The sequence below is a fragment of the Jaculus jaculus genome, chromosome 3, assembly GCF_020740685.1.
Source record: "Jaculus jaculus isolate mJacJac1 chromosome 3, mJacJac1.mat.Y.cur, whole genome shotgun sequence".
In the NCBI taxonomy this organism is placed as follows: Eukaryota; Metazoa; Chordata; class Mammalia; order Rodentia; family Dipodidae; genus Jaculus; species Jaculus jaculus.
In genome coordinates, this window is record NC_059104.1 from 113,867,733 (window position 1) to 113,893,434 (window position 25,702).

The window sequence follows — 25,702 nt, forward strand, 5'->3', positions numbered from 1 at the left end:
AATTAGTCTGAAGGTCATTGAGCCCATAAAGGTAAGGTCTGAGTGGTAGAAAAAGGTCACTAAAGACAGACCATTGAGAGTTCTACCAACCTGGTTCTTGCCTGTTTTCTCTGCTTCCTATCTGCCCACACCATGAGGAACCATGGTGTAAAGAGCCTTAACAACATGCTACCACGGCCATAAGCTCCACAAACTCAGCTATGTCTTCCTTGCTATCATGGACTAACACTGAAACATAAGTCAAAAGAAATCTTGACTCCTTTAACTTAATTCTGTCAGATAATTCCTCAGAGTAACACAAAAGCAACTAACTCATACAAGCTATAAACATCAACAGTTGTTTTCCAGCTGCATCTTTTGTGTGTACTCTATGAATTACCAATCTTGCCTTGTTTTCATATCAAAACTCTTCATAGACATAAATATATCCTACCTAGTATTACATTCTCATTCTAGCTTTCACACAGATACCAAAAGGAGACAAATAGATGATCTCAGTGTATGAGCACTGGAAGGTTCTGAATATGTTCCATTAATAAAATAACTATCAAAAAGGTAGGATAGTGTAGATAGCAAGGATCTAATCACAGATGCTATAACTTAGTCACTATTCTGTTAATAACATATATGGTTCTAGGAACACAATTAAGACGTCCCTGGTCTCAAGGTTCTTCCACTTGAATTCTAACAGATAGTAACAATATTATTGGTAGCTGTTGTTTAATGCTATAAGGGCAAGTAGGAGAGATAACTTAGTCAGATGGGTGACAGAGAAAACAGTTCTTTCACTGAGGTCTCTGGGGAAACCTACTTCATTTGTACTATTTCACCACAAAATCCTATTCCTCCAACTTTCATCTTTACAAAGTAAAAAATTTGAAAAAACCATAGGACCATCTCCATTTCTCCATTGGTTTATTGTTTAATACCAAAGTATCAACTTCTAGACCAAGTTATGATCAAGAATCAGTCATATTTTCAAGAAGCCACTGATATTTCTTGTTTTATATATGTTTAAATTTTTCATAAACTAAATAACAGAAAAATAATTAAATTTTTGAAAAAAAAACATGTAGTATATCCAAAAACCCCTTATGGTCTTTTCATGCTAGACTTCTATTTATGCTTCAAATTAAAAATCAGCTGTGAGGGCTGGGGATATGGCTCAGTGGATAATGAGTTTGACACACAACTGTGAGTGTGTGAGTTTGGATCCCCAAACCCACAGAAAATCTAGACACTGTAAAGCAAGCAACTGTAATCCCAGCATACTTATTGTGAGATGACAAGTAAGAGACCCTGCTTCAAAAAAGATGAACAGAAAAGACTGACACCCAAAGTTGCCCTATGACCTCCAAACATGTGGTGTGCATGTGTCCACCTGCATTCCTACACATGAACATGCAAACACGCATCTCACATACACCAAAAGAAATTATTATCTCATTTTTAAACTGTTTCAGAGAGCAATATTCTATATTTACCAGGTTGTGTTATGATGGTCTGTTTATGTGGCATTTTCCTATAAGAGATAAATCTCCTCTTATGGAAATGAATAATCCTAGTGATCTTCACCTCTCAAAATTGCTCTAGTATCATGTCTGACATATACTATCCAACTCATTTTTAAGTAACAAACGTTTCAAACACTACTGTAAAAAAAACTTACTATCACTTTTCTACATTAATAATAGCTTAATAAAGTAACATGATACACATGTAGGTATTTATTAAAAGTAAGATAGTTTAGCTAGTGAGAAAAAGAATTTCCAATATTCAAAAAATTTAGGTAAGCCAGGAAGGACATAGAGGGAAAAAGTTCTTTCAGACTAAAAACATGATAGGAAAAGAAATGCCAAAAGATATGATAGAGAAAACAATGATATCTATCCCTCACCCCACACAAAGGTTCCAACAGAGCTGGACCACAATGCAGCAAAATATACACATCACTCTGTTTTTTTTTTTTTTTTTTTTTGCAAACAGTGACAGACAGATACAGAAAGAGAGAGAGAATAGGTACACCAGGGAATCCAGCCACTGCAAACTACCTCCAGATGCATGTGCCACTTTGTGCATCTGGTTTTATGTGGATACTGGGGAACCAAACTCTGGTCATTAGGTTTTGCAGATAAGTGCCTAAACTACTAAACCATCTCTCCAGCCCCACACCTCAGTCTTTTAATCACATGTTTCACAATAGGGGTTAACTATGAACTTACCTGCTTTAAAACCCACTGCAGAGCATTAGTAAAGTAATCACCAATCCAACCTTCAAGGCTGCTTCTATATTCCACAGGTTGATTCCTCAGCCATGATCTTACCAGAGAATTAACATCTGTCTCTTCATCACTAAAAGATCAACACAAGCAAATGACATGAGTTATTTAGGAAAAAAAAAAAAAACCTGCTTATTGTAAATGATATCCATATCCAACAAGCATTATTTCATACACAAATTTTTTCTGCACACAAGTGTTAGCTTTGGTTCTCTCTCTCTCTCTCTTTCTCTCCATATATATATATATATATATATATATATATATATATATATATATATATATGTTACATTAATAGAATTCCATCTTACTATTTAAAAGTTCCCATTTGAACTATTTATATAGAAAATGCTCAAAAAAAAATCAGCCAAAGGAATGAATGAAATGTAAGAGGTCCAAGATAGACACATGTAACTTAATAGAGTTACTCTATGCTATGTTTTCAATGAAATCATATATAATCATTATGCCTCTTGTAACAAATTACTGCTTCACCAACACTTTTGGAATCCTCTGCAGCAATAACTGATGATTTTCATTTGATGGCACTCTACTTACTACTTATTTCAGTTATGTTCTATAAAAACTTTTTATTCTTTTATTGTTTATTTCCTCTACTTCACAGCATGTCCCAAAATGACAAGTCCTTCCCTAAATGTTAGTTTTACTCATTCCTTACTGTCTTTCCTTGAAAGCCTAAAATAATGCCAAATACATAATAAATACTCAGTTAACATGTAAAATTTTACTCACAAACTTATATTGCAACTTACAAGACTATAATATACACTGAGTAATGATAAACTATAGGTAATTGTTGTACTAAACTATAAACCTAAATTATATTATCTTTAATAAGCAATACTTTAATGCAAATGAAGTTCATAACTAAATTGACATGAATGTTTCTCTACAACATTAACAGAGAAATAAGCAACTAAGTAATTTTAATACATATTCTAAACCAAAGTAGTTATGTTGCTCTCATTCACTATGTAAAATAACTTCAAATGGTCCTAAAAGAGCCAAGCATTTTATAAACATAATTTCAAACAGCAGAATAGAATAATTAAGTACTTTACAAACATAAATTCAAAAGGTAATATAAAACTACCTAATCTATGTCAAACTATTACTCATTTTGGAAAATGAAATTGGTACAGATATCCATACTTTGGTATGTGACTATGGATATGAAATCTAAAATGAGTTATTACTTATTATATTTTTCTCTTTAAGCATCTTTTAAAAATTATATTATTTAGAATTCTGTAATATACCTAAACTGCTGAAATAATTCAATAGAAATAAAATGTGTCTCTGAATAAATTAAAATACAACCAAAAACAATTAATCATAAATAAGACAAGTACTTATACATAATTCATACCATGCATACTTTACATAGCTATAAAACTAAAACAATAATTGAAGTATATTCTTCTATGTATTATGCATGCATGTATATATGTACATACATATATACATAGAGAAATTATCTATAGCTTACCTAAGAAATATCATTCCCATCCTAGATATTGTGGCTGGTGAGGCACAACTTAAATCATGAGTTTCAAATACAAAGTTAACATTTGGGCCAAACTGAATCCTTTCTCCACTGGGCATAGTGAGCAGTCGATTATCATCCAGAACAGAATTGAGAGATTCTATCCATTCTGGGTCAATATCACCATCACAGATTATCCATGAACTAACATCTATTTCCAAAACACAAGAGTGGAGATTTTTTAAATGCCTGTGCACACACAGTGCAATGGTAATATCTAAATGTAAGAAACAAACTATCTCTTATTATTTAGAACTAAGTCCATCTTAACATAAAAAATAAAGATGAACAAGCTGAATATTTCCATCTGAATGTGAACTACAGACAGGCTAGGGGACCCTACGGGCAACCCTGCTTTACAAAGCTCAATTATAATATATGTGCTACTTATTTAGCTATAAACACGACAAAATTGATACTGTCCCTTCCAAAAGTGGTATTTCCAAGTAAATCTCATAACTCCACAGAGGAGGGCCCCAGGAAAATGAGAACAGGGGAGAGGAAATAAAAGAGTACAATCTGCTAATAAATAAATAAATGCTTTTAGATAATAAAAAAAATAAGTGGTGTGTCAAACTAGTAGATACGTTCATGACCGCATACTGGATGACACTATGCATAAGAACTCTATAAGTGTAAAAAAATCAAAATGATGATATCACAACAGAAGAGAGACTATCAGAAGGTGACAAAGTATGTTGTGGTAAGGATTATGATCAGAATGTATTGTGTATATATATGGAAGTTGTTAATAAAAAGTTTAAAAAATAAAAATAAAATTGGTGTTTAGATTGACATTTCTATTCCCACAAGATTCCTATAAAATAGACTCTACCTATGCCATGAGAATATATACATATATATTACATATTATACATATATACATACATATATATTTATATACGTACATATAAATATATGTATATAATATATATATATATATGTATGTATGTATGTATGTATATATGCCTGCTATGTACATTCTCCATTAGAAAAAATAGGAAACTTGTTTTTCAGTACACTGAATAAGCAATAAACACTGACTGCTATTATTTTCTAAATATATCAAAAAAAAAAAATGACCTCAAAGGAGTGAAACAGTGAATGTAAGCTTTTTAAGAACATATTTTATCTACATTTTCCAAAATAAGAGTGGTACAAACTGTACTTAGACCTTTATTCAAAGAGCAAAATGTCATCAATAAAAGAGTGAGAAATAAAGTAGCATTTGATCTTCACTTAATGTGATATTATGCAGAAAATTCATTGATAAGCCCTTCCAATGTTAGTTCTCAATATCCACACACTACCTTAAAAAATATTAATTAAATAAGACCTGGTTTAAAAAAATAAGGAGTTAATTTTAATTATGAACAAAACTTCTTTTAAAAATAAGTCAAGGCTACAAGAGGGCCTATACTTATTAAATTGTCTCTAAAATAATAATAGTTATCCCATTTATCTGGTACTGACATCACACTCTGTTGGAGAATTTGCTCCTCTTTTTCAGATGGAAGCAGATCCTGAGGACAGAATTAGCCCATCACACCCCACCAGGGCCCCAGATGAAACCAAAGAGTAATTGGGGGAATAAGCACGAGTGGTGATTTCTTGGTGAACCTGGTACCAGCACAAGGGTGAAGGAGACACAGAAAACACTCAACTCCTACCAAACCAGATATCCAGAGACACAGAGACTCCCAAGACCTCATCACTGAATCAGACCTAAAACAAACCCAACATGGCTCAGGGAAATTCGTGGAAGAGGAGATGTAAAGATTGTTAGAGCCACATGTTGGGACATAATGCACAGGAACATTGCCTCTTACCAATAACTGATAGGTAATCCCACAATGCACTTCCCACATTCCCCAACAAGGAGGGTCCCTGCAGAGGGGGAAGGACATGGAGGAGGCTAATAATGGTACCAACATGGCTGTATATACACCATGTAGAAATCTAATAATAATAATAATAAAAGAAAGTCAAGGGCTGGGGAGATGGCTCAGTTAAAGGCACTTGCTTGAAAAGCCTGCCAGCCCAGGTTTAATTCCCCAGTACCCGTGAAAAGCCAGACACATACATGGCACATGTATATAGAGCTCAACTGTAGTGACAAAAAGTCATGTCAAACCCATTCTCTCCCTCATCAATAAATAAATATAGAAAAAAAAAGTCAAGAATAGATAGGAGTCTGTTTACCATGCTAATTTTCAAAATTATTCATACAAATGCATACAAACTGATATTTCAGTAGTGTTCAGATATACAATTAAAGGCATGAGGGCTGGAGAGATGGCTTACTGGTTAAGGCACTTGCATGCAAAGCCAAAGGACTCGGGTTCATTTCCTCAGGACCCACATAAGCCAAACGCACAAGGTGGTGGATACATTTGGAGTTCATCTGCAGTGGCTGGAGGCCCTGCCATGCCCTTTTTCTTTTTCTCTTTCTCTTTCTCTCTCTCTCAAATAAATAAATAATATAGATTTTTACAGTGATTAAAGTGACAAGTATTATTTCAACTAAGTTATTAAAGATTATATCTGAGTTTAGTCAGTTATGAATTACAATTTCATAAAGTTGCTCTGAGTTCTGATTATACTAAAAGTTGTACAGTATAACGTGTAAGTGAAAATGATAGCATGAGCTAGCCATGGCTGGTGGAGGTACATGCCTATAATCCAAACAATCTGGAGGCTGAAGTGGAAAGATCCTGAGTCCCAGACCAGAATAGACTATAGACTGAGATTCTGTCTCAGATAAACAACAAAACATAAATTGCTTAGTAAAATATCAAAAGAGCACCATTAGAAGGTACTTTATGGTTGTAAGAATGGCTTTATAAGAACAGCATTATAGACAGGTTCTATTATCCTGTAAGTATTATTATACTAAAAAAAAATGAATTACATAGCAGAAACCAACCTTGAGGTTCACGAACTACTTGGCGAGCACTATTAGTCAAAACACCATCAGACCATTCCCTTGTATCCATGTCAATATGGCCTAATAATTGGTGTCTAGGCATAGCTTTGGGATTCATAGTATATTGTTTTACTACTTTGCCAATTTTACAAAGTGCTGCCCGTAGCATTCTCCACAGGGTAGATTTTCCAGCACCACTTGGGCCAACAATGACAACTCCCATCCTCTGGCATAACTGTTCATATAATTCTAAAGCCTTCTTGATCTAGGAAAAAAGGAATAGATTCATAAGTGATTTGTCATAGTCACTCATATTCAGTTCTGCTTTCATTCTTGAAAACACCTATTCTACTCAAAACGTATAAATTAAGCCTTTGATTTCTCCAAGGGAAGATAAAACCTCAGAATACTGGCTAAAAAGTAAACATGAACAGATTTATTTACAAATGTGATCTTTGAGGTCAATATTTGTTTAAAAAAGATACATTCCATGAACATGACAGCTTTTGTCCTTTATTATATTTATTCATTTGTTCATTCAAATATATTATTTTATTCACTTACTAATTCATATTATACTCTTCTACAGTAAAATTCAAAAGAAATATACATTGTGGACACATATCTGTGCTACTAAAAGAGACCCACTAAAGAATTTTTAAGAAATTATCAAAATGCAACTAAACCATATATAATCAATTAGCAAAAGCATATATGCTGGATCTATTACACATCAAATATTATGATAAAATCCAGAAATAAAATGAGGAGTAAAAATGCATATGGATGTTGTCTTTCATGAACATTACTAGCTGGTCAGACAGAATACTAATCAAACACAAATTACATATTAAGTATGCATACAGTTTAATAGGAGTAATGAACCATATAGCAAGAGGACCTAGAGACTGGAGATGTGGTTCAGTCAATAAAGTACTAGCATGTGCACCCTCGCACATACATGCATACACACATGCATGCACAGTATACACATATCTGCCAAAACCTCAAATAAAAACAGCTCCTAATCAAGGTTTTAATATCCATGAAGGTTTCCCTAAGCAAGTGAGATGCTGAAAGATGAAAAGTAAATTGAAAGATGAATAATACATTCATATGGATTAACTAGGAAAAGACATTATAAAATATTCCTGGTAGGTACCTGATTGGGTACAATTTCATAATTGGCCTCCTCAAAGACTTGCTTCAATGCGGCACTTAATTCTTCGTATTCTACTTCCTTAAAGTCAATGCCAGGAAACACATCTTTAATCAGTGCATCAAAGCGGGTGCAATCAGCAAATGTGAACTTTGACATTGTGTTAAGCCGTAGTGCTTGTACCACAATATGACTTTCATTGGCTACAGGAAAAGTATCATTTTAAGATTACTTTATCAATTTAATGAAAAGAAAAAAGGTGTAAAGTAAGCAACAGATTTGATATGCTTTATTATAATTAAAAGATGTGCTGAAAACATTGCAGGACATATAAAAATACATTACATACTGAGAAATTGGTGCATTTTTTATTTACCTGTGAAAAACAGGTATCACTCAATTTCTGAAATCTTTCCATAGGATTTGAACCCTATTTTGATCATAAAACTATCATCATTTCATAATACTTTACTTTTTAATATAACAACTCTATAAAGTAGGTTTTAAAAAGTATTTCTTACTACTCCAACTTTACATTGTGAACATTAATTCTCCAAGGTTCACATGACTTGCCTGAGAAGGCATAGTGGTAAGTGTTACACTGGGATGAAAGTCAAATAAACCCATTAGAGATTAAGTATCTCTCTAAAAATACCACTATGACTTAACCAAGAGTTTATGTTCTAAAATTAAACTAAGAAGCAAACTTTGATAAGCCTTAATAAAAATTGGTTCACAAAAACACTCTTAGTCAAATGCAAACTTTCACTGTCAGGGTCTTATTTTCAAGGACATTAGGGGATAAGTGATAAGAATACACAAGCAAAGAAATTATAGTTGGCCTGGTATTTCCTCTGTGACTTCTTAATATGACTATGTTTAAACATAAATAAAAAGGCTGTGTCTGTTCTAGGCCTTATTTCAAGCACTTAACTAACTCATAAGCCATCCTTATTTACCAAAGTATGATTTGAATTTGTTTGTTTGTTGGTTGGTTTTTTGAGGTAGGGTCTTGTGTTTGCCAGGGCTGACCTGGAATTTGTCTCAGGCTGGGCTTGAACTCACAGCAATTGAATATTTATTAAAAAATCATCAAAGACAAAATTAGAACAGCCAGGCATGGAGGAATACACCCTTAATCCCAGCACTCATGAGACCGAGGTAGGAGGATCACTATGAGTTAACGGCCAGCCTAAGACTACATGGTGAATTCCAGGTCAGCCTGGGCTACAGGGAGACCCTACTGCAAAAAAAAAAAAAAAAAAAAACTAGAATAATTATCTAAACACTTCATAAAATATCTATTCTTCACAAAACAACTACCTACTCTTATATATGTCAATCTAGTTAGAAATCTCAACTTCTTTTGTTAAGATGTACACTTTGATTATTTCAATTACAGCCAAGTTATTTCATGTGCTTCTTTTCAGGACTTTGTCTTTTGTTTTCACATTGTTTAACTTAGTTCTTAATGGTAACATGAATACGCTGAAAATACAGCCTTTTCAGAAGACACACATAGAGGGACAAGAGATATCATTTATTTTATATAAGAGAAAATGAATTTATTTTTATGAGCAAAGTATAATATGAACCTACACTGGCAAAAATTAATAAATTATTAAATAAAAATTGGGGGCTGGAAAGATGGCTTAGCAGTTAAGTGCTAGCTTAGAACTCACAGCAATCCTCCTACATCTCCTTCCTGAGTGCTGGGATTAAAGGCATGTACCACCACACCTGGCTGTGAAAAATCTTTATAAAACTTCAATAGTATTAATAGACATTAACCATTCTGCAGAGTGGAACTTAACCAGTGCCTCCTCACTTTGAGGGTAAGACAGGTTTATAACCACAAAACAGGAAACAGGGACAATAATAAGTTTACAATAGAGAAAACAGACCCACACCTCCTTCACCACGGATGAAAGGTAGCACCATCAGTGATGTCACGTGATTGGCACACACTGTTGATACAATGTGAACTCAGCATGCTCCCTGTGCCTTATTCCTTCCAAGCATTCAAATCCAATCTTTCCATGGTATAATATATATACTGTCTTTTGAAAGGTAAAATCCTCAAGGTGTTTCTAAAGTTTCTGTTAAGACCAGACAACCCCTCATTTCCACTACATACCTCTGAGTGCAATCACCCACTGTATTTTAAGCAGTCACTGGGTGATTTGTGTTTCTTTATGTGTTTGTTTGAGGCAGGATCTCATTATGATCCTGACCCCTCAGCCTCCTGACCACCAAGATTACAGGCATGATTTACTACACCTCGTGCCACAGGGTGGGTAAAAACACAGGTGGATTTGACATGTCTTTCATGTATCAGAACTGTTTCATCTTTAATGTACATTTAAAAATTCATATAGTTCATCAGGTTAAAAACTGAAGAAAGTCAAGATAACAATGAGCCTTGTTTTTTTTTTTAGAATAGTAATTATATATTGATGTGTTCACAGCTTAAACTACAGTAATAAATTTAACCGAATAAAAGATAATTATAAAGAATACATCAATGCTAATCATCAGAAAATCTCTGTCCATTTGGGCTGTCACAGAGAAATCCAAAATCACTCAGAGGCCAAATCTTAAAGAAGATTCATCCTCTTATTAGTCCATAAGATACAGGACCATAGTACCAGGAGTCTGTAGAACTTTGTAGATTATCACCTTCTAACCAAACATGACCTGTTGGCACATAATTATGGCTTTTAAAGAAATTTGATGAACTAGTAGTGAGGATCTTGTCTCCTTCCAAACCAATTACTCTTTTACATATATTTGATTTTGGATCACTTGGACTTTTTGCAATTACAATGTCACCTCTTTGAATAACATAAAAATATCAGCTAAGATTTTCTGCAAAGACAATATCTGAATTTTGAATTGTAGGCTCCATTGATGGTCCTGAACACATTACAACACCACCAACATATTCAAAAGCACAATGAGCTATACAGCTATACTGAAGAGTATAGCCAACAAGTCAAATTTTTCCAAGAATGCCATGAAGCATAGTTCTATGTTGACTCTACCACCACAGGCCATAGGGTTGTTCTATACTACATTCAATTCTTAAGACAGGTTTGGGGTTGTGATTTCCAGAAAAAAAAAAAAAACATCTAAAGTAGTTCTCAAAGCATCTGTGCATGATCCATGCTTTCAAGATACCTGGTCGGCCCAAACATCCCGGGTCCCTGAGCCTTGTTTTAAAAGCAATGTATCAAAATTATTTCACTAACTTGGGACAAATGTACAGGAATATGTACTATGTTACCAATAGGCAAACTAGGTAGGATATACAGAGGTATACAACCATTCCATAAATACAAAATTCTTTTAAGTTAAAGCTTATTTTTAAATTAGTTATAAGAATAATCAATCATACCATGCTGTTTAGTGCCATTTTTCTTCAACTGTCTAAGAAGATTTCCACTTCCTCTCAGAACTGTCTTCAAAGCTCTCAAACCCCAATCATAATGTTGCTGAGGTGTCAAAAGTTCCCTGAAATAAAGATGTGGAAATAATTTCTGTAAGAAATTCTTTTAATCATCACATCCGAAGAAGTACAGAAGACAACTACTGACACATAGACTGATATTCCACTAATTTATGTAAGAGTCAGTCACTCAAGTATACTACTGAAGGAAGATGGCTCTCAAGGATCAGATAAACATACCATGAATGAGCCAATTATCTTAATGGAGATACTCAGTGGCATCTACTGTTATCTTTATTCCTAAAATATTTGATCAATCTATCTTACTTTCCCATCTCTGACATTGCCAATTTCTACATTATCTCTTAAGTGATCTTACAGTCAATCTTGGCTGGAGAGATGCTTAGCAGGTAAGGCTTTTGCCCGCAAAGTCAAAGGACACAGTATCCATTCCCCAGGACCCATATAATCCCAGATACACAAGGTGATTCATGCATCTGACATTTGTTTGCAGCAGCTAGGGCCCTGGTGTGCCCATTCTCCCTCCCTCTCCCTCTCCCTCTCCCTCTCCCCCTCCCCCTCCCCCTCCCCCTCCCCCTCCCCCTCCCCCTCCCCCTCCCCCTCTCTCTATATATATACATACATATATATATATGTGTGTGTGTGTGTGTGTGTGTGCATGTGTGTAGACAGATATAGATTTAGATATAAATATATAGATATAGACATATATATACACACACACATATATATATTCCTCTCTTACAGAGAATAATAAAAACAAAATATTTTTTAAAACTCAATCTCTATTATGAACATGTATAAATATATTATGATTGACTGCCTCAGAATGACTGTAGCATTGAGTGGGAAATTAAACCAGTAAGAATCATTTAACTAGAACATTGCAATAGAAATATTTTGAAGAAAAAATTTTTCCAAATTTGTGACAAGAAAAATAATAATTTTAATCCAGGTATTTATATTATTCAAAGTAAAATCTTTAAAATCCAGACTATAAGTACCCAAAAAAAGCACAAATATAAAAATCATTCTGGGGCTGGAGAGATGGCTTAGCAGTTAAGGCACTTATCAGCAAAGCCTAAGAACTCATGTTTAACTCTCCAGGTCCCATGTGGCCTCACATACAATGATGCAATCATGCAATGTTGCATATGCACACAAGGGGCACATGTGTCTCAAGTGTGACTGAAGGGCTAGAGGCCCTGGTGCACCAATTCTCTCCACCCCACCTTCTCCACATTAAAAAAAAGCCAGTCTGTTGGGGTTACCTATAATTTTAAAAAAAGAAAAAAGAAATCATTCTGTAATTAAATTGGGAAATGTTTAAGTTAAAGCATAATCAACCACTGGAAATACAAAATGTACAATATTTAAAATGGAAGAACTCACCTAGACAGGTTGAAAATAGCAACCAATTTTCTGCCCAGTTCCTTAGCATCCTTAAAGCCTTCTGAATACAGAATCACTTCAGCAATAAGTTCATTGTCTGGACGAGACATGGCTACTGGCCTAAAAAGCTGTTTAAGATTATCTGGCAATTTTTGCCTTCCTCCATACCCTTTTCCAGCAGGATTCATAGTGATAAAAATCCCAGAATTTGAATTTATTTCTACCTGAAATATTGAGAATACAGACATCAAAGACTTAAAATTATGTAATGCCAAGGGATGTTTTATTGTATTGTGTTTATACAATTCAGTCCTATATCTTAGCAAAAATAACCTAAAATTTAAGAATCAATATGTTTATAGAATAGTTTTCAGTCATGATCAGGGTTTGTTTGTTTGTTTGTTTGTTTGTTTGTTTGTTTTTGATACTGAAAGTATAAGAGAAGATAATTTGAATTTCTACTCATTGAGCATGTGTATATTAAATATTTCTTTGTGCTAGGTACTTTGCTAAGTACAAAGGAACTACTGATGTCAATAATGGTCAAGCTCTTCTGGAGCAGACAGTCCTTGTACTAAAAGATGAAGATCATAGTGAAAGAGTATGTTATGGAGGCACTTAGTAGGAGCATTTGTAACACAACAGTGAGAACAGAATCCAGGTGATAATGTGTAGTCCATGAAGAGGTACTCCTCAAGAAGAAATACCTGGAGAAGGAAACGCAAGGTTACTGGCTATAAAGGGAAAAATCAGAAAGAGCAGCAGGAGTTGGGAGGAAAGATGAATCAAAAGAAAACTTGGTTATGTTTTAATAATTATTAAGATGGAAAAGATGGGACTGTGTAAACCAATAAGGACCCACAGAAGGAAAGCTGAAGCTATTACATGGGGGTGAGGGTGTAACTCAACAGAAGGTCCTAAAAAGCAAACCCACTCACAGCAGGAAGATTAGCTAGAGCTAGGAAAAGGGATAGCTCTTCCTTTCTAAAAGAATGAAAGGAAAGGAAATATGAAAGAAAGTAAATTTTGATAGAAGAGAAAAACTTATCATTTAATAAAGTCATGCTTGTTTATCAAGAATTTTATCACGAAAACAAAAGCACTGGAGAACAGGTCATACTTTCTGGGGTTACCCAAATTAATACTGTCAAAATGGCACTATGGAAAATAGGGTAAGAGTTCTTGTAACTTTTGGTATGTTCAGCTTCACATAATATCTATTAAAACTTACATTTTCTATAAAAATGGGTATAATTGTAATTAAATTAATTGCATACCTCCTCTGGGGAGAAGTAAAGAGCAGACAGTGTTCATATTGAATTGAACACTATAAGGAACTGATTATTCTATTTAACATTTATATAAAATAGTGACTAAAAACATATGCTTGCAGAACTAGACAACCTGGAATCAATTCCTAGATGCCCTACTTTGTTGAAGTCCTAGTATCTTCATCTATAAAGTGGAAAAAATTTAAAACTAATAGACTTATTCCAAAAGGCTTAAGTATTAAATGATACACTGTAATAAAGCACTGTATGTAAGAGGCAACACAGACATTTTCACATTTACAATATGTAATGGGATATAAACATTATTGTAATTGACTTATTTGATAATGAATATTTAAGGATGAATAGTACAAGTGTAAGCTGCAGATAGTTCACAGGTAAAAGACTATCAGAGTGGGCACAGATAAAAACATCACTTCCAAAAGAAGTGAAGAGAATAAATGTATGAGCAACAGTGAAGAGGTGCTATAAAGTGCTCTGTACCTCTTTGCCGAGCAGCTCACAAACGGTTCTATGATTCTTCAAAGCATCTTGAATTGTCTGGATTTGCATAGACACTGCTGACAGGACAGATTCTTCTAGTCTATTAAATTCGTCAAAACAACCCCAGGCCCCACACTTCACCAGACCAACAAAAATTCGCCCCATTGACTTCACATCGATACCCTTAAAAATACAATAAAAAGTATTTTCATTAATAAAATAATTAAAATCTCTAACAATAATTTAATATTTCACTATGTATAATTAATCATTTCACCCATCAATGCTTTTTTTTTGCTCTGAAAAAAATAGGGATTAATCCAAGTATAGCAGTACACACCTATAATCCAAACACTTAGAGGCTAGCATGGGATAAAAGGCTATCTAGAAAGATTCTGTGACAAGAAAAGGAGGGGGTGGAAAGTATGATTTAAAAACAAAACTATGAAGATGGGCATGGTGACATACGCCTTTAATGCCAGCACTCTGAAGAAAGGCAGAGGTAGGAGAATCACAGTGAATTAAAGACCAAGACCAGACTAATAATACATAGTGAGTTCCAGATCAGCCTTGGTGAGAGCAAGGCCCTACCTGGGGGGGGGGGGGGGGAGGGGGGGGAGGGTCAGGGAGGAAGCAACAGTTTCAAACTCAGTGTAATATCAAGGAATTAAAATGATCTCAAAATACACAGAAACTATGAGATGTAGGATTTAATTTTAGTAATTAAGTCAAAATAGAAAGCACATCAAATGTTTTGAAAAGAGTAATTTAAAATGAATTTAAGATTTTTCATTTTCTACTCAGTATTATACTTACTTAAAACCTTTTTTTTTTCTCTCTAATGTAACATAAACCTTCACTACACACTTAAAAAAATTCCTTCACAATAATTCTCCTTGGAAAATTTTCAGATATAGACTATGTATAGCCTCACTATGTTCTACCTTCTAGTTAAAACAAATTCTGTATCCAAATGATTTAAAAACTGAATGTTGTGATGTGGACCTGAGGCCTGGCACAAAAAAGTCTCAGAAAGATAGATTTCTTAGCCTAGGGTTTGCAACCAACATGGGCAATATTGCAAAACACCTCAATCAATGCATGAATTAGTTAATGAATAAATAAATGCATATAGATTACAAAAGAGTACTTCATATGAATATTCATGAAAAGTAATCCTAACATTTAACCCAGAGTTACTTATTTTGATAGTTATTTTTTGTACCTCATCACAATTAAAGACTAAAACTTGTCTTCCAAGAAGTCCACCTAAAGCCTTTACTGATTCAGTTTTCCCAGTTCCAGCAGGTCCATAAGGATTTCCACCAAGACCCATCTTCATGGCTTGTGTTAGAGTTAGGTAGCACTTGTCTGTCAGTGGAGTATAAACAAGTTTGGGAGCATTACCCTACAAAGGGAAATGTAATATTAGAGCATTCATCTTCTAGTCCACAAATACTACTGATAATACATTGGGAGAAACATAGCCTTTTTTCTGGCAGACTAGGCACTAGGCCACAGAACTATGGATGCTACCTTGCATACCCTGGCAGGACTAGAATCTACATCTTATCCAGGCTCACCCAAGATGACTACAAGAAACAACTCCTGAACAGAAGTTTCCTGTTTCTTCCTCAGCTTAGCACATCTGTGCACTGGTGCTTCCTGAATCAGCAGCTTGAACTTACCAATCACACCTGACACACCTGAATCTGATGATAAGGCTCATCCTAACTATGTGTTTTATCCACATAAATAAGCCGAAGTCACAAGTATGAGCTCTCTTTTGCTCTTGGCCCCTGTTGGCCCTTGGACTTCTTGACTCCTGGCCCATCTTATAGGTCTTGGTTTCTCCTGGGCTTTCCTGATAGCCTTCTCTCTTGAGCCTAACTCTCCCTAAAATAATTCTCATAATTCATAATTTCCCTCCTCTGAATCTATGTTTTTGATAACTTAGACAATGCCGCAAAGCTGCGGCTGACAGGCCTTGAGTCTTCTGCATCTTTATGAAGATCTAATCCCCACCCCCAAGACTTAAATCCTTAATCATTACAATTATACATGAAATAAAGTGTCAAATTCTAGTTAAAAAGCTAAACAGGCAACAAACAAGTTAAATCATTTCACATAGGAAAAACATCCAAAAAATTTAAATGAAAGCAACTTTTAACAGTACAAATTGAAATAAAGTTTAGATATTTATCAAGCATGTATTGCACTATGTCTTTAGTTACCATGGCATTAAGTTTCTGAATAGTATCACATGTTCTTAATATTGGAACAAAAATAATTTTAGATGGACAAGTCCAAAAATATCTTATATAACAAATATTCCATTTCAAATTTTATGTTATATGAATTATTTCCTGAGACCTCAGCTGTAAAATTCTCTATATTACTTATGGAACTAGTTAATTTAGCATATTTTTCTTAAATTTTCTACTAAGCTAAAGGAAATACTGACTCTAATTCTAATAGCCATTTACAGGATTTTACCTCACTTTAAGTACACAGAATTTGGTCTCAAAAAATTTGCTTTATAAAACAGCCATCTGGAAGCTCACCTAACATGTTTATTAACATGATGTTAGGCTATGAACTGATGATTCATTCATTATTCTAGGAAGATGGTGAAAGGATAATATAGTTAGATTACTTGAAAGTCAGTTACATTAACTAGTTTTTTATTTAAAATTTACAAACTAAAATAATTCAGCAAGCATATTCTAGCAGAGTTGGGGAGATCAATCAGTGGGTAGAAAGTTGCCATGAAAGTAGAAAGAATTGGGTATATGGGCTAGAGAGATGGCTTAGCAATTAGGGCAATTGCCTGCAAAGCCTGGCAACCCATGTTTAACTCTCCAGATCCTAGTTAGCCAGCTGCACCAAGGTGAGGCAAAGTGCAAGGTTGCACATGCCCACTAGGTGGCAAAAGCATCTGGAGTTCAACTGCAGTGGCTGAGGCACTGGCATGTCTCTCTCTCTCTCTCTCTCTCTCTCTCTCTCTCTCTCTCTCTCTCTCTCCCCTCCTCTCTCTCTCTCTCTCTCTAAAATAATTTTTTAAGTTTAAAAAAATAAAATAAAAAGAATTGGATATAGATCCACAGTCACCATATAAAACCCAGGCATGGTAGCATGTGTCTACTGTCACCCTAGCACTGAAGACACACAGACAAGAGAGCACTTGCTGACTAGCTACTGTAGCCTAATTAGTGAACTCCAGATACAATGAAAGACCCTGCTTCAGATAAGGTGGAGGGCTGGAGAGATGGCTCAAGAAGTAAGTGCTTGCTGCTAAAGCATGAGGATCTGAATTTGATCAGAGCAACCAAATAAAAAGCTGGGCATGGCTGCACATGTATACAGCTTCAGCACTAGGCTGGCAGGGGGCCTGGTCATCCAGTCTAACTAAAAAATGTTGAACTCCAAATTCTATCTCCAGGAAATAAGATGGAAGAGCAGCAGAGGAGGATGCTTAACACCTTCTTCTGGCCTCTGAAGACTAGTGCATGAAGACAATGTATCTACATATACCATGCTTATGACATACACTACAATAAATAAATGAGAAATGTAGAGTAACTGAGGAAGACACTGACATCAGCCATCAACCTGTCACATGATCATGTACTCACACATGTACAGAGAAAATATTCTAGCACCTTTACAATTGTGGTACCCTTTTCTAAGAAGGCACAAACTAAGCTGCTTCCACTGAAGTTTCCTCCATTCAATTCTCCTTGGATTAAAGATTATTTAAGGTTCAATACAAATGTCACTTAGTGAAATGGTACATTTTAGAGAATTCAGAAAAATATTAATAATTCAAAATTTTTATTTAAAATGCTATATTTTTCTTATATAACACCTTTTAATTTTTGATGCAAAAGAAGACTGTAATATAATAAGGATACTGAAATCACTACTGAAATAAAAATAATTCCTTTTCTAGCAGCAATTTCCTTTAAGTAATATCAAACTGGAAAAAAAATCAAACATTTTTTGCAACAGTTCATACCTGGTACTCATAAGTATACTGAAGTTCAGAATCCACCATTTGAACATAGCACGTGTGATCACTTTTCATGTAGAATCTAACTTGTTTTTTCCAAGCCCAGTCTTCAGTTGTATGAACTTGAGCTTGGTTTAACTGCTTCACCACATCAATATTATGAATAATATCAAGAATTAGTGCTTTAAGTTTAAGCTCCAGAATGCCCGATTCTATACACAAATAAACAGAAAAAATATTAACAGGCAAGTTGTGCACTTTATGAGTACAAATGAGATTTAAAAGAATCTAAATGAGCTGGAGAGATGGCTTAGCGGTAAAATGCTTGCCTGTGAAGCCTAAGGACCCCAGTTCAAGGCTCGATTCCCAAGGACACACGTTAGCCAGATGCACAAGGGGGCACATACATCTGGAGTTCGTTTGCAGTGGCTGGAGGCCCTGGCACACCCATTCTTTCTCTCTCTCTTTCTCTCTCCCTCTCTCTCTTCTCTCTCTTCTCTCTCTCTCCCTTCTCCCTCTTTCTCTGTCACTCTCAAATAGATAAAAAAAATTTTTTTTAATTTTAAAAGAATCTAAATGGTAATTTCATGATACCTTGAAGAGTAAAATAAGTCATGCATGCCAATTAAAAAAAAACAGCAAGAAATTAGAAAAATTACAAAAATGAGAGCATGAAGAGTCCTAGTTCCTTACCAAGGGAATAAACATACTCCAACTTGTTTATCCCTCTAAGTTTAATTTTAATGAAAGTAGAAAAAATCACATTGACTTGAAAGTTAAGATTTTGAAAAATAAAGAATATCATATAAATTGGAGAAGAGAACAAGAATTAGCATTTTTTAAAGCAGTGGGAAATTTACCTCTTCTTTATCCTTTTTCTCTCCTCCTTTGTTATCCCCAGTTATGGGCCCAATCTAATGAGAAACTGAGACTAATAGCTAGGCTCAGGCTTCAGCAGAAGGAAAAGTCCCCCAGGGCCTTCAGCCATGGCAACAGGACCCAGCAGAAGTACCTAATGCTATTGGGAGAAGGGAACCTTCCTCTAAACGAAGAGGAACCAAGATCCCAAGAAAGAAGAGCATTTTCTGATTTCTGTTCCTCTCTGTTCTTCTATCAACTGACATAGAAAATGAACACCATCACAAACAGTGCGCCAGAGAAGGAAGTATGTGAAAACCCAACTTTCTGTCCAAAAGACCAAAAGGTTGGCAAAAAGGAAGAGGAAAACCCTGGGAAGATCATGGAAAAGAATGAGACTGGAAAAATTATACCATAAACTTGTTTTTCAACTCCTTCGTTCACCTCTACCTGCTATCAGGCAATTCTATTTCTAATAATAAATCAAATATTTCAAAAACTGAGCACCATAGACATACATGGGCCAGATCAGACCAAAAACTGGCATTAGAACCACAGCCTGTGGAATCTTTGACAAACTCAAGACACGTTTCCCCACCATCTAAACAAGACTCAAACTCTTATTATACACCAAGGATATAATTTAAGATTAAACAGCAGGCAAAGACCCAAAACACAAATTCTACATGTATATGAGAAAAAGCAATTAACAGGCACCAGTATCAAGCTGATGAGGATGTTAGTAGCATCACCTACAAAGCCTTTTTAAAAATTTTTTTTGTTCATTTTTATTTATTTATTTGAGAGTGAGAAAGAAAGAGAATGAGCGCACCAGGGCCTCAGCCACTACAAACAAACTCCAGACATGTGTGCCCCCTTGTGCATCTGGCTAAAATGGGTCTTGGGGAAGGGAGCCTCAAACCAGGGTCCTTAGGCTTCACAGGCAAGCACTTAACTGCTAAGCCATCTCTCTAGCCCCTCAAAGACGTTTTAAATCACTAGTATAAAAGTGTTCCAATAGGGCTGGAGAGATGGCGTAGCGGTTAAGCGCTTGCCTGTGAAGCCTAAGGACCCCGGTTCGAGGCTCGGTTCCCCAGGTCCCACGTTAGCCAGATGCACAAGGGGGCGCACGCGTCTGGAGTTCGTTTGCAGAGGCTGGAGGCCCTGGCGCGCCCATTCTCTCTCTCTCCCTCTATCTGTCTTTCTCTCTGTGTCTGTCGCTCTCAAATAAATTAAAAAAAATTTTTAAAGTGTTCCAATAAACACAAGCATGATGCTACCTGTAATCTAAGAATTTGGGGGGTAGAAATGGAAGGATCATGAATTAAAAGTCATCCTTGGCTACACAGAAAGACTGAAGCTAGCCCATGTTACACAAGAACTTGTCTCAAAGAAGGCAAACAAAAAAGTGCTCCAAGAAATATAGGTGAGCATGCTTGGCACAGATGAATAGATGCAATACCTTAAAGAAATAAAAAATATACATGTGAAGAACTATATAGAAATTTTAGAGCAGTAAAACTATAAATAAGGTTTTTAAAAATCACTTAATGAACTCAGTAACAAAAATGAAATAGTAGAAGAAAGTGTCAATAAACTTGATGATAGAACAACAAAGTATACAAACTAACTACAGAAGGAAAATGGGTTTTTAGTTTGTTTTGTGTTTTTTTCAAGTCAGGGTCGGTCTCTCACTCTAGATCAAGCTGACCTGGAACTCACTCTGTAGCTCCAAGCTGGCCTCAAACACACAGTGATCCTCCTGTCTCAGTCCCTTGAGTTCTGGGATTAAACACATGTACCACCAGCCTGGCTGAAGAAAAAGGTATTTTTATAAAAGTCAACAAAGGTTCATAGACTTGTGGATCAAAGCCAAAAGATCTAGTCATATAATGACAGACTCAGAAGGATAAAATAAAACAAAAAACAAAAAAACATGAAGTCATAATAACCAAAATTTTCCCAATTTTTTTGGAAAAATGTAAACCTAGAGTCAAGCTAAGTTAGTCTTAAAGAAGATAAACACAAAGAAAATCATGTGAGGTACATCATACTAACACTTTAAAACTGAAGACAGAGGGTTGGAGAGATGTCTTAATGGTTCAGGTATTTGTCTGCAAAGACTAAAGACCTAGGTTCGACTCAATAGTATCCACAAAAACCAAATGCACAAGGTGGCACATGCATCTGGAGTTTGCAATGGCCAGAGGCGTTGGCATGCCCATTCTCATTTCCTCTCTCCCCCCTCTGCTTCTTTCTCTCTCCTCTCTCCTTCTCTCTCAAATAAATAAATTAATTAAAAAAAAAAACTAAAAACAGAGCCTGATTTGGTGGCACACAATTTTAATCTAGTACTCAGGAGACAAAAATAAGAGGATTATTATGAATTCAGGACAAAAATTGAGTCTACATAGTGAATTCTAGGTCAGCCTAGGCTAGAGTGAGACCCTGCCTTAAAATACCAAAATAAATAAATAAATAAATATTAAAGAATAAAATAAAAGTGAAAACAAATTCATAAATGCTACAACATATATACTTTTTTAATGATTCAAACAATTGTATAGTATTCATTAGAAAATTTGAAGGCTAAAAAAAGTACAAAAGCATTTTAAAACACAAAAAGAAAAAAGCTATAAACCCACAATGACTAGTGAAATAGCCTTCACAAATAAAGGTGAAATAAGGACATCCTCAGAAAGAGGTAAAGTCACAGCCAGAAAATCTCCTCTAATAGAAACACTGAAGTAAGTTTTTTAGACAGAAGGAAAATAGTTTCAGAAGGAAACACAGAGTATCAGGACTGAAGGAAGGGCTGCAGAAAGTATAAACATTTAGGTATGCATATTATTCCTTTTCCCCCACATCTTTTAAAATATGTTTAAAGGTTAAAAACAAGAGCTGGACATGATAGTACATGCCTATAATCCTGGCACTTGGAAAGCAGAGGTAGGAAGATTACCATAAATTTGAGGCAACCTTGAGACTACAATAGTGAATTCCAGGTCAGCTTAAGCTACAGTGAAACCCTACCTCAAAAAAATAAGAAAAGAAAAAACAAGATCTCGTGGTCTATAAACATGCAATAGTAAGACCAGTATAACATAAAATGAGGAAGATGAAGAAAGCTCTGTGAGACCAAGTTTCTACTATATATTCCACTTAAAGTAATATACTATTTCATCTAAGAAAATAAAAATGGGGCTGGGGTAATGGCTTAGCAGTTAAGACATCTGCCTACAAAGTCAAAGGAACCAGGTTCGATTCCCCAGGACCCATGTTAGCCAGATGCACAAGGAGGCGTATGCTTCTGGAGTTCATTTACAATGGCTGGATGCCCTGGTGTGCGTATTCTCCCCTGCCCTTCTCTGTGAAATAAATAAATAAATAAGAATAAAATATAAAAAAAGAAAAGAAAAACATAAATAATGACAGTTCAGAGTCATTAAAAGTAGGTGGGTGGATGGATGGATGGACAGATGGATAGACAATACAGTCAAGACCACAACAGATAACTTAATATGGAACAAAGTGCAAATAGCTCAAAGCTAGACTACAATGGAGCATTGTCCCATACCCGTGTTCCCTGGATCCTCAGAGCTGGCATCAATGTTGGTATAGTACTCTAATTTATTAACTAGTTGTTTTTCAATCTGATGAAGACTATGATCTTTGATTGCATTTTCTACATCTTCGGTAAATTTAATCTGCTCTGCCAAGCATAATACCTATTAAGAGAAAAAATTCTTTGTAAGCTGAAAAACATACTTTTAATGCCTATTTGTTTTCTAACATGTATCCGTAGTACTAAGCAAAAAAGGGGGCAGGCACTAAACTTGCTAGTCCCTACTATCTTCACAGATACTAAATGACAGCAAGAATGGCAAAAGAAAAAATTTCACAGCTAAAAGTCATCCAAGGCAAAGGTACCCCACATAAAATGATATTCAGTTAAACAATATTTTAGATAAATTAAGCAATTAATAAATGAAGATGTTTTGCTTTATGCTACTAGTAAATTCAAATTAATGTACTCAGTAATTTTATATTTGCTTAGGAATAATTTCTAACACACAGTTATTACAACTGATTGCAAATCCTTAACAAGCATCCTTACATATATGAGCTATTACTAAAATCATTAAAACTTAAGCACAATTTCCAAACTCTAGCTCCAGAATGGCTCCAGAATTATAAATAATGAGAGATAAAAACTAGACTACCTTAAACTTTAGGGGAAAATAAATGGCATCAGGCACACTGTTGAGTTAATCTTTCCAGGGAAAACATATGAATGTGTGTGTAATGGAGAGGAGAATAGATTCTCTAATACAAGTTCCATTCACATTTAAGACACAAGATATTTTACTAATGTGCAGGAAAGATTATGGAAATTGTTTAAGTCCTGCTTTATGTTTTAAAAAATTCATGTATGTTCTCATATATGTACATCTAGGACTTCATATTGAATGTATACTACTACCTAAAAAAATACCAAAATATCTCTTTTGCAATGGAACTCACCTTAGACATGGTGCTGTGACAAAAAATATTTATGTCAATGAGCAAGTATACAAAAATATATGTCATTCAATTTACACAACTGAGGAAATTTGAAATACAGAAATAATTTGTTCATGAACATAAAATCTTTTGGTAAAAAAAAAATGCTAAAATTGCTAGGCATGGTGGCACATGCCTTTAGTCTTAGCATTTGGGAGGTCCCCTTTTAAACTAGAAGCAGAACCCACACTCATTTCAAATCAACAACCTTTTGACCAATTTCTACTAACAAATTTTTTTCTGATAAATATTCCACTCGACAAGTAGTAGATGAATAACATCAGTGGTGTCTTAATTATCAGATTAACTCCATAATCTATACATAAATTCTCTAACATCACAGACACACTGTTGTCTAGATTAAATTTAAAGCATTCTATAATATCACATTAGTGTTATTTTACAGAAGAAAAAGGCAACTAGTGACTCTCCTGGACAAAGTTATCTTCCTACCAGAAAGTAGTACAAATTTTACTGGCTTCTTTCATCTAGATATAAGACAATTTAAGCAGGTCACAATCAACCTTTTAAAAAAGACTTTGTAGGGTGAGTAGACAGTTCAATGGTTAAAGGTGCTTGCTCTGCCAGCCTGCAGGCTGAAGTTATGATTCCCAACGCCCATTTAATGAGCTGGACACAAAGTGGCTCAAATTTCTACAACCCCAAAGCACCAAATCAATGGGAGGCAGAGTTGGGAGAATCCCAATGCTCAGCAGCCCACTAGTCTACTGTCCTCAGTGCCAAACACACGAGACCTGGTCTCAAACAAGGTGGCATAGGATGACCAACACTCTGATGTTGTTCTGTAACCTCCACACTCTGGCAGTAGCAGTAGCGCACACATACAGTCATGCAGACTTACAAGTAACAATACTGTCTTCTTTAATTTTCATATGAAAATGTTGGTATGCCACTTCCAAGACTAATAAACAGAGAGGGGGATTCTTCTCTTACGCGAATTTCTGAGTGTACATCGGTAATCTCAACTTCTGACAGTTAAAAATTAGCTTATGCCCCAGCCAAAACCACAGAAGAATTGGGGTAATGAGCAAGAGTGCTGCTTTCTCGGTGAACCTGGTACCAGCACAAGGGTAAAGAAGATAGACACTGAGGACACTCAACACCTACAAAGCAGAGATCAGGAGCCTTCTAAGAGCCCAGCACTGAAGTAGACTTAAAATGCACCCAGCATGGATCAGGAAATTTTGCAGAAGAGGGGGTAGAAAGATTGTACTGCACAGAGACATTGCCACTTCCCCATAACTAAGTTCTGCCCCTACAATGCATGACCCACAATCCCCATGGGGATGACTGGCATCCACAATGAAGAGGATCCCTTTGGAGTGGGGACAGGGATGAGGGTAAGGATAGTACCAACATGTGCTGTTTACATACTGAGTATGTCCATGATTAATAAAAAATAAAGTCTATAAAACAAGCCAGATGTGGTGGTATGTGCCTTTAATCCCAGCACTTAGCACTGGGGAAGTACAGATAGAAGGATGGTTATGAGTTTGAGACCAACCTGAGACTACAAAGTGAATTCCAGGTTAGCCTGCTACATACAGTGAGACCCTACCTTGAAACCCCCCCCCCAAAAAAGAAACCACTAACACACTTGTTAAACTGTATAAAAGTGTTCCAAAGCTAGAGAAATGATACAGCAGTTAAAGGCACTTACTTGCAAAGTCTGATGTCCCAG

At 35.3% G+C, this 25,702-nt stretch overlaps 1 protein-coding gene and 1 pseudogene across 5 annotated transcripts in view; both read right to left on the reverse strand.

The window, feature by feature from the left end:
* The window catches only part of Dync2h1 (dynein cytoplasmic 2 heavy chain 1), a 277,230-nt gene that overhangs the window by 199,413 nt on the left and 52,115 nt on the right, over positions 1 to 25,702 (reverse strand). For all 5 annotated transcript variants that reach the window (XM_045144805.1, XM_004661895.3, XM_004661894.3 and 2 more), the window contains exons 31-40: positions 23,015 to 23,165; positions 18,586 to 18,791; positions 15,793 to 15,975; positions 14,568 to 14,750; positions 12,793 to 13,016; positions 11,329 to 11,444; positions 7,935 to 8,134; positions 6,773 to 7,037; positions 3,790 to 3,997; positions 2,223 to 2,352 (exon numbers count right to left, since the gene is read on the reverse strand). In XM_045144805.1, the coding sequence (XP_045000740.1) occupies positions 2,223 to 2,352; positions 3,790 to 3,997; positions 6,773 to 7,037; positions 7,935 to 8,134; positions 11,329 to 11,444; positions 12,793 to 13,016; positions 14,568 to 14,750; positions 15,793 to 15,975; positions 18,586 to 18,791; positions 23,015 to 23,165 (1,866 nt within the window). The remainder of the gene's footprint in view (positions 1 to 2,222; positions 2,353 to 3,789; positions 3,998 to 6,772; positions 7,038 to 7,934; positions 8,135 to 11,328; positions 11,445 to 12,792; positions 13,017 to 14,567; positions 14,751 to 15,792; positions 15,976 to 18,585; positions 18,792 to 23,014; positions 23,166 to 25,702) is intronic.
* LOC123459223 lies at positions 10,397 to 10,956 on the reverse strand (annotated as a pseudogene).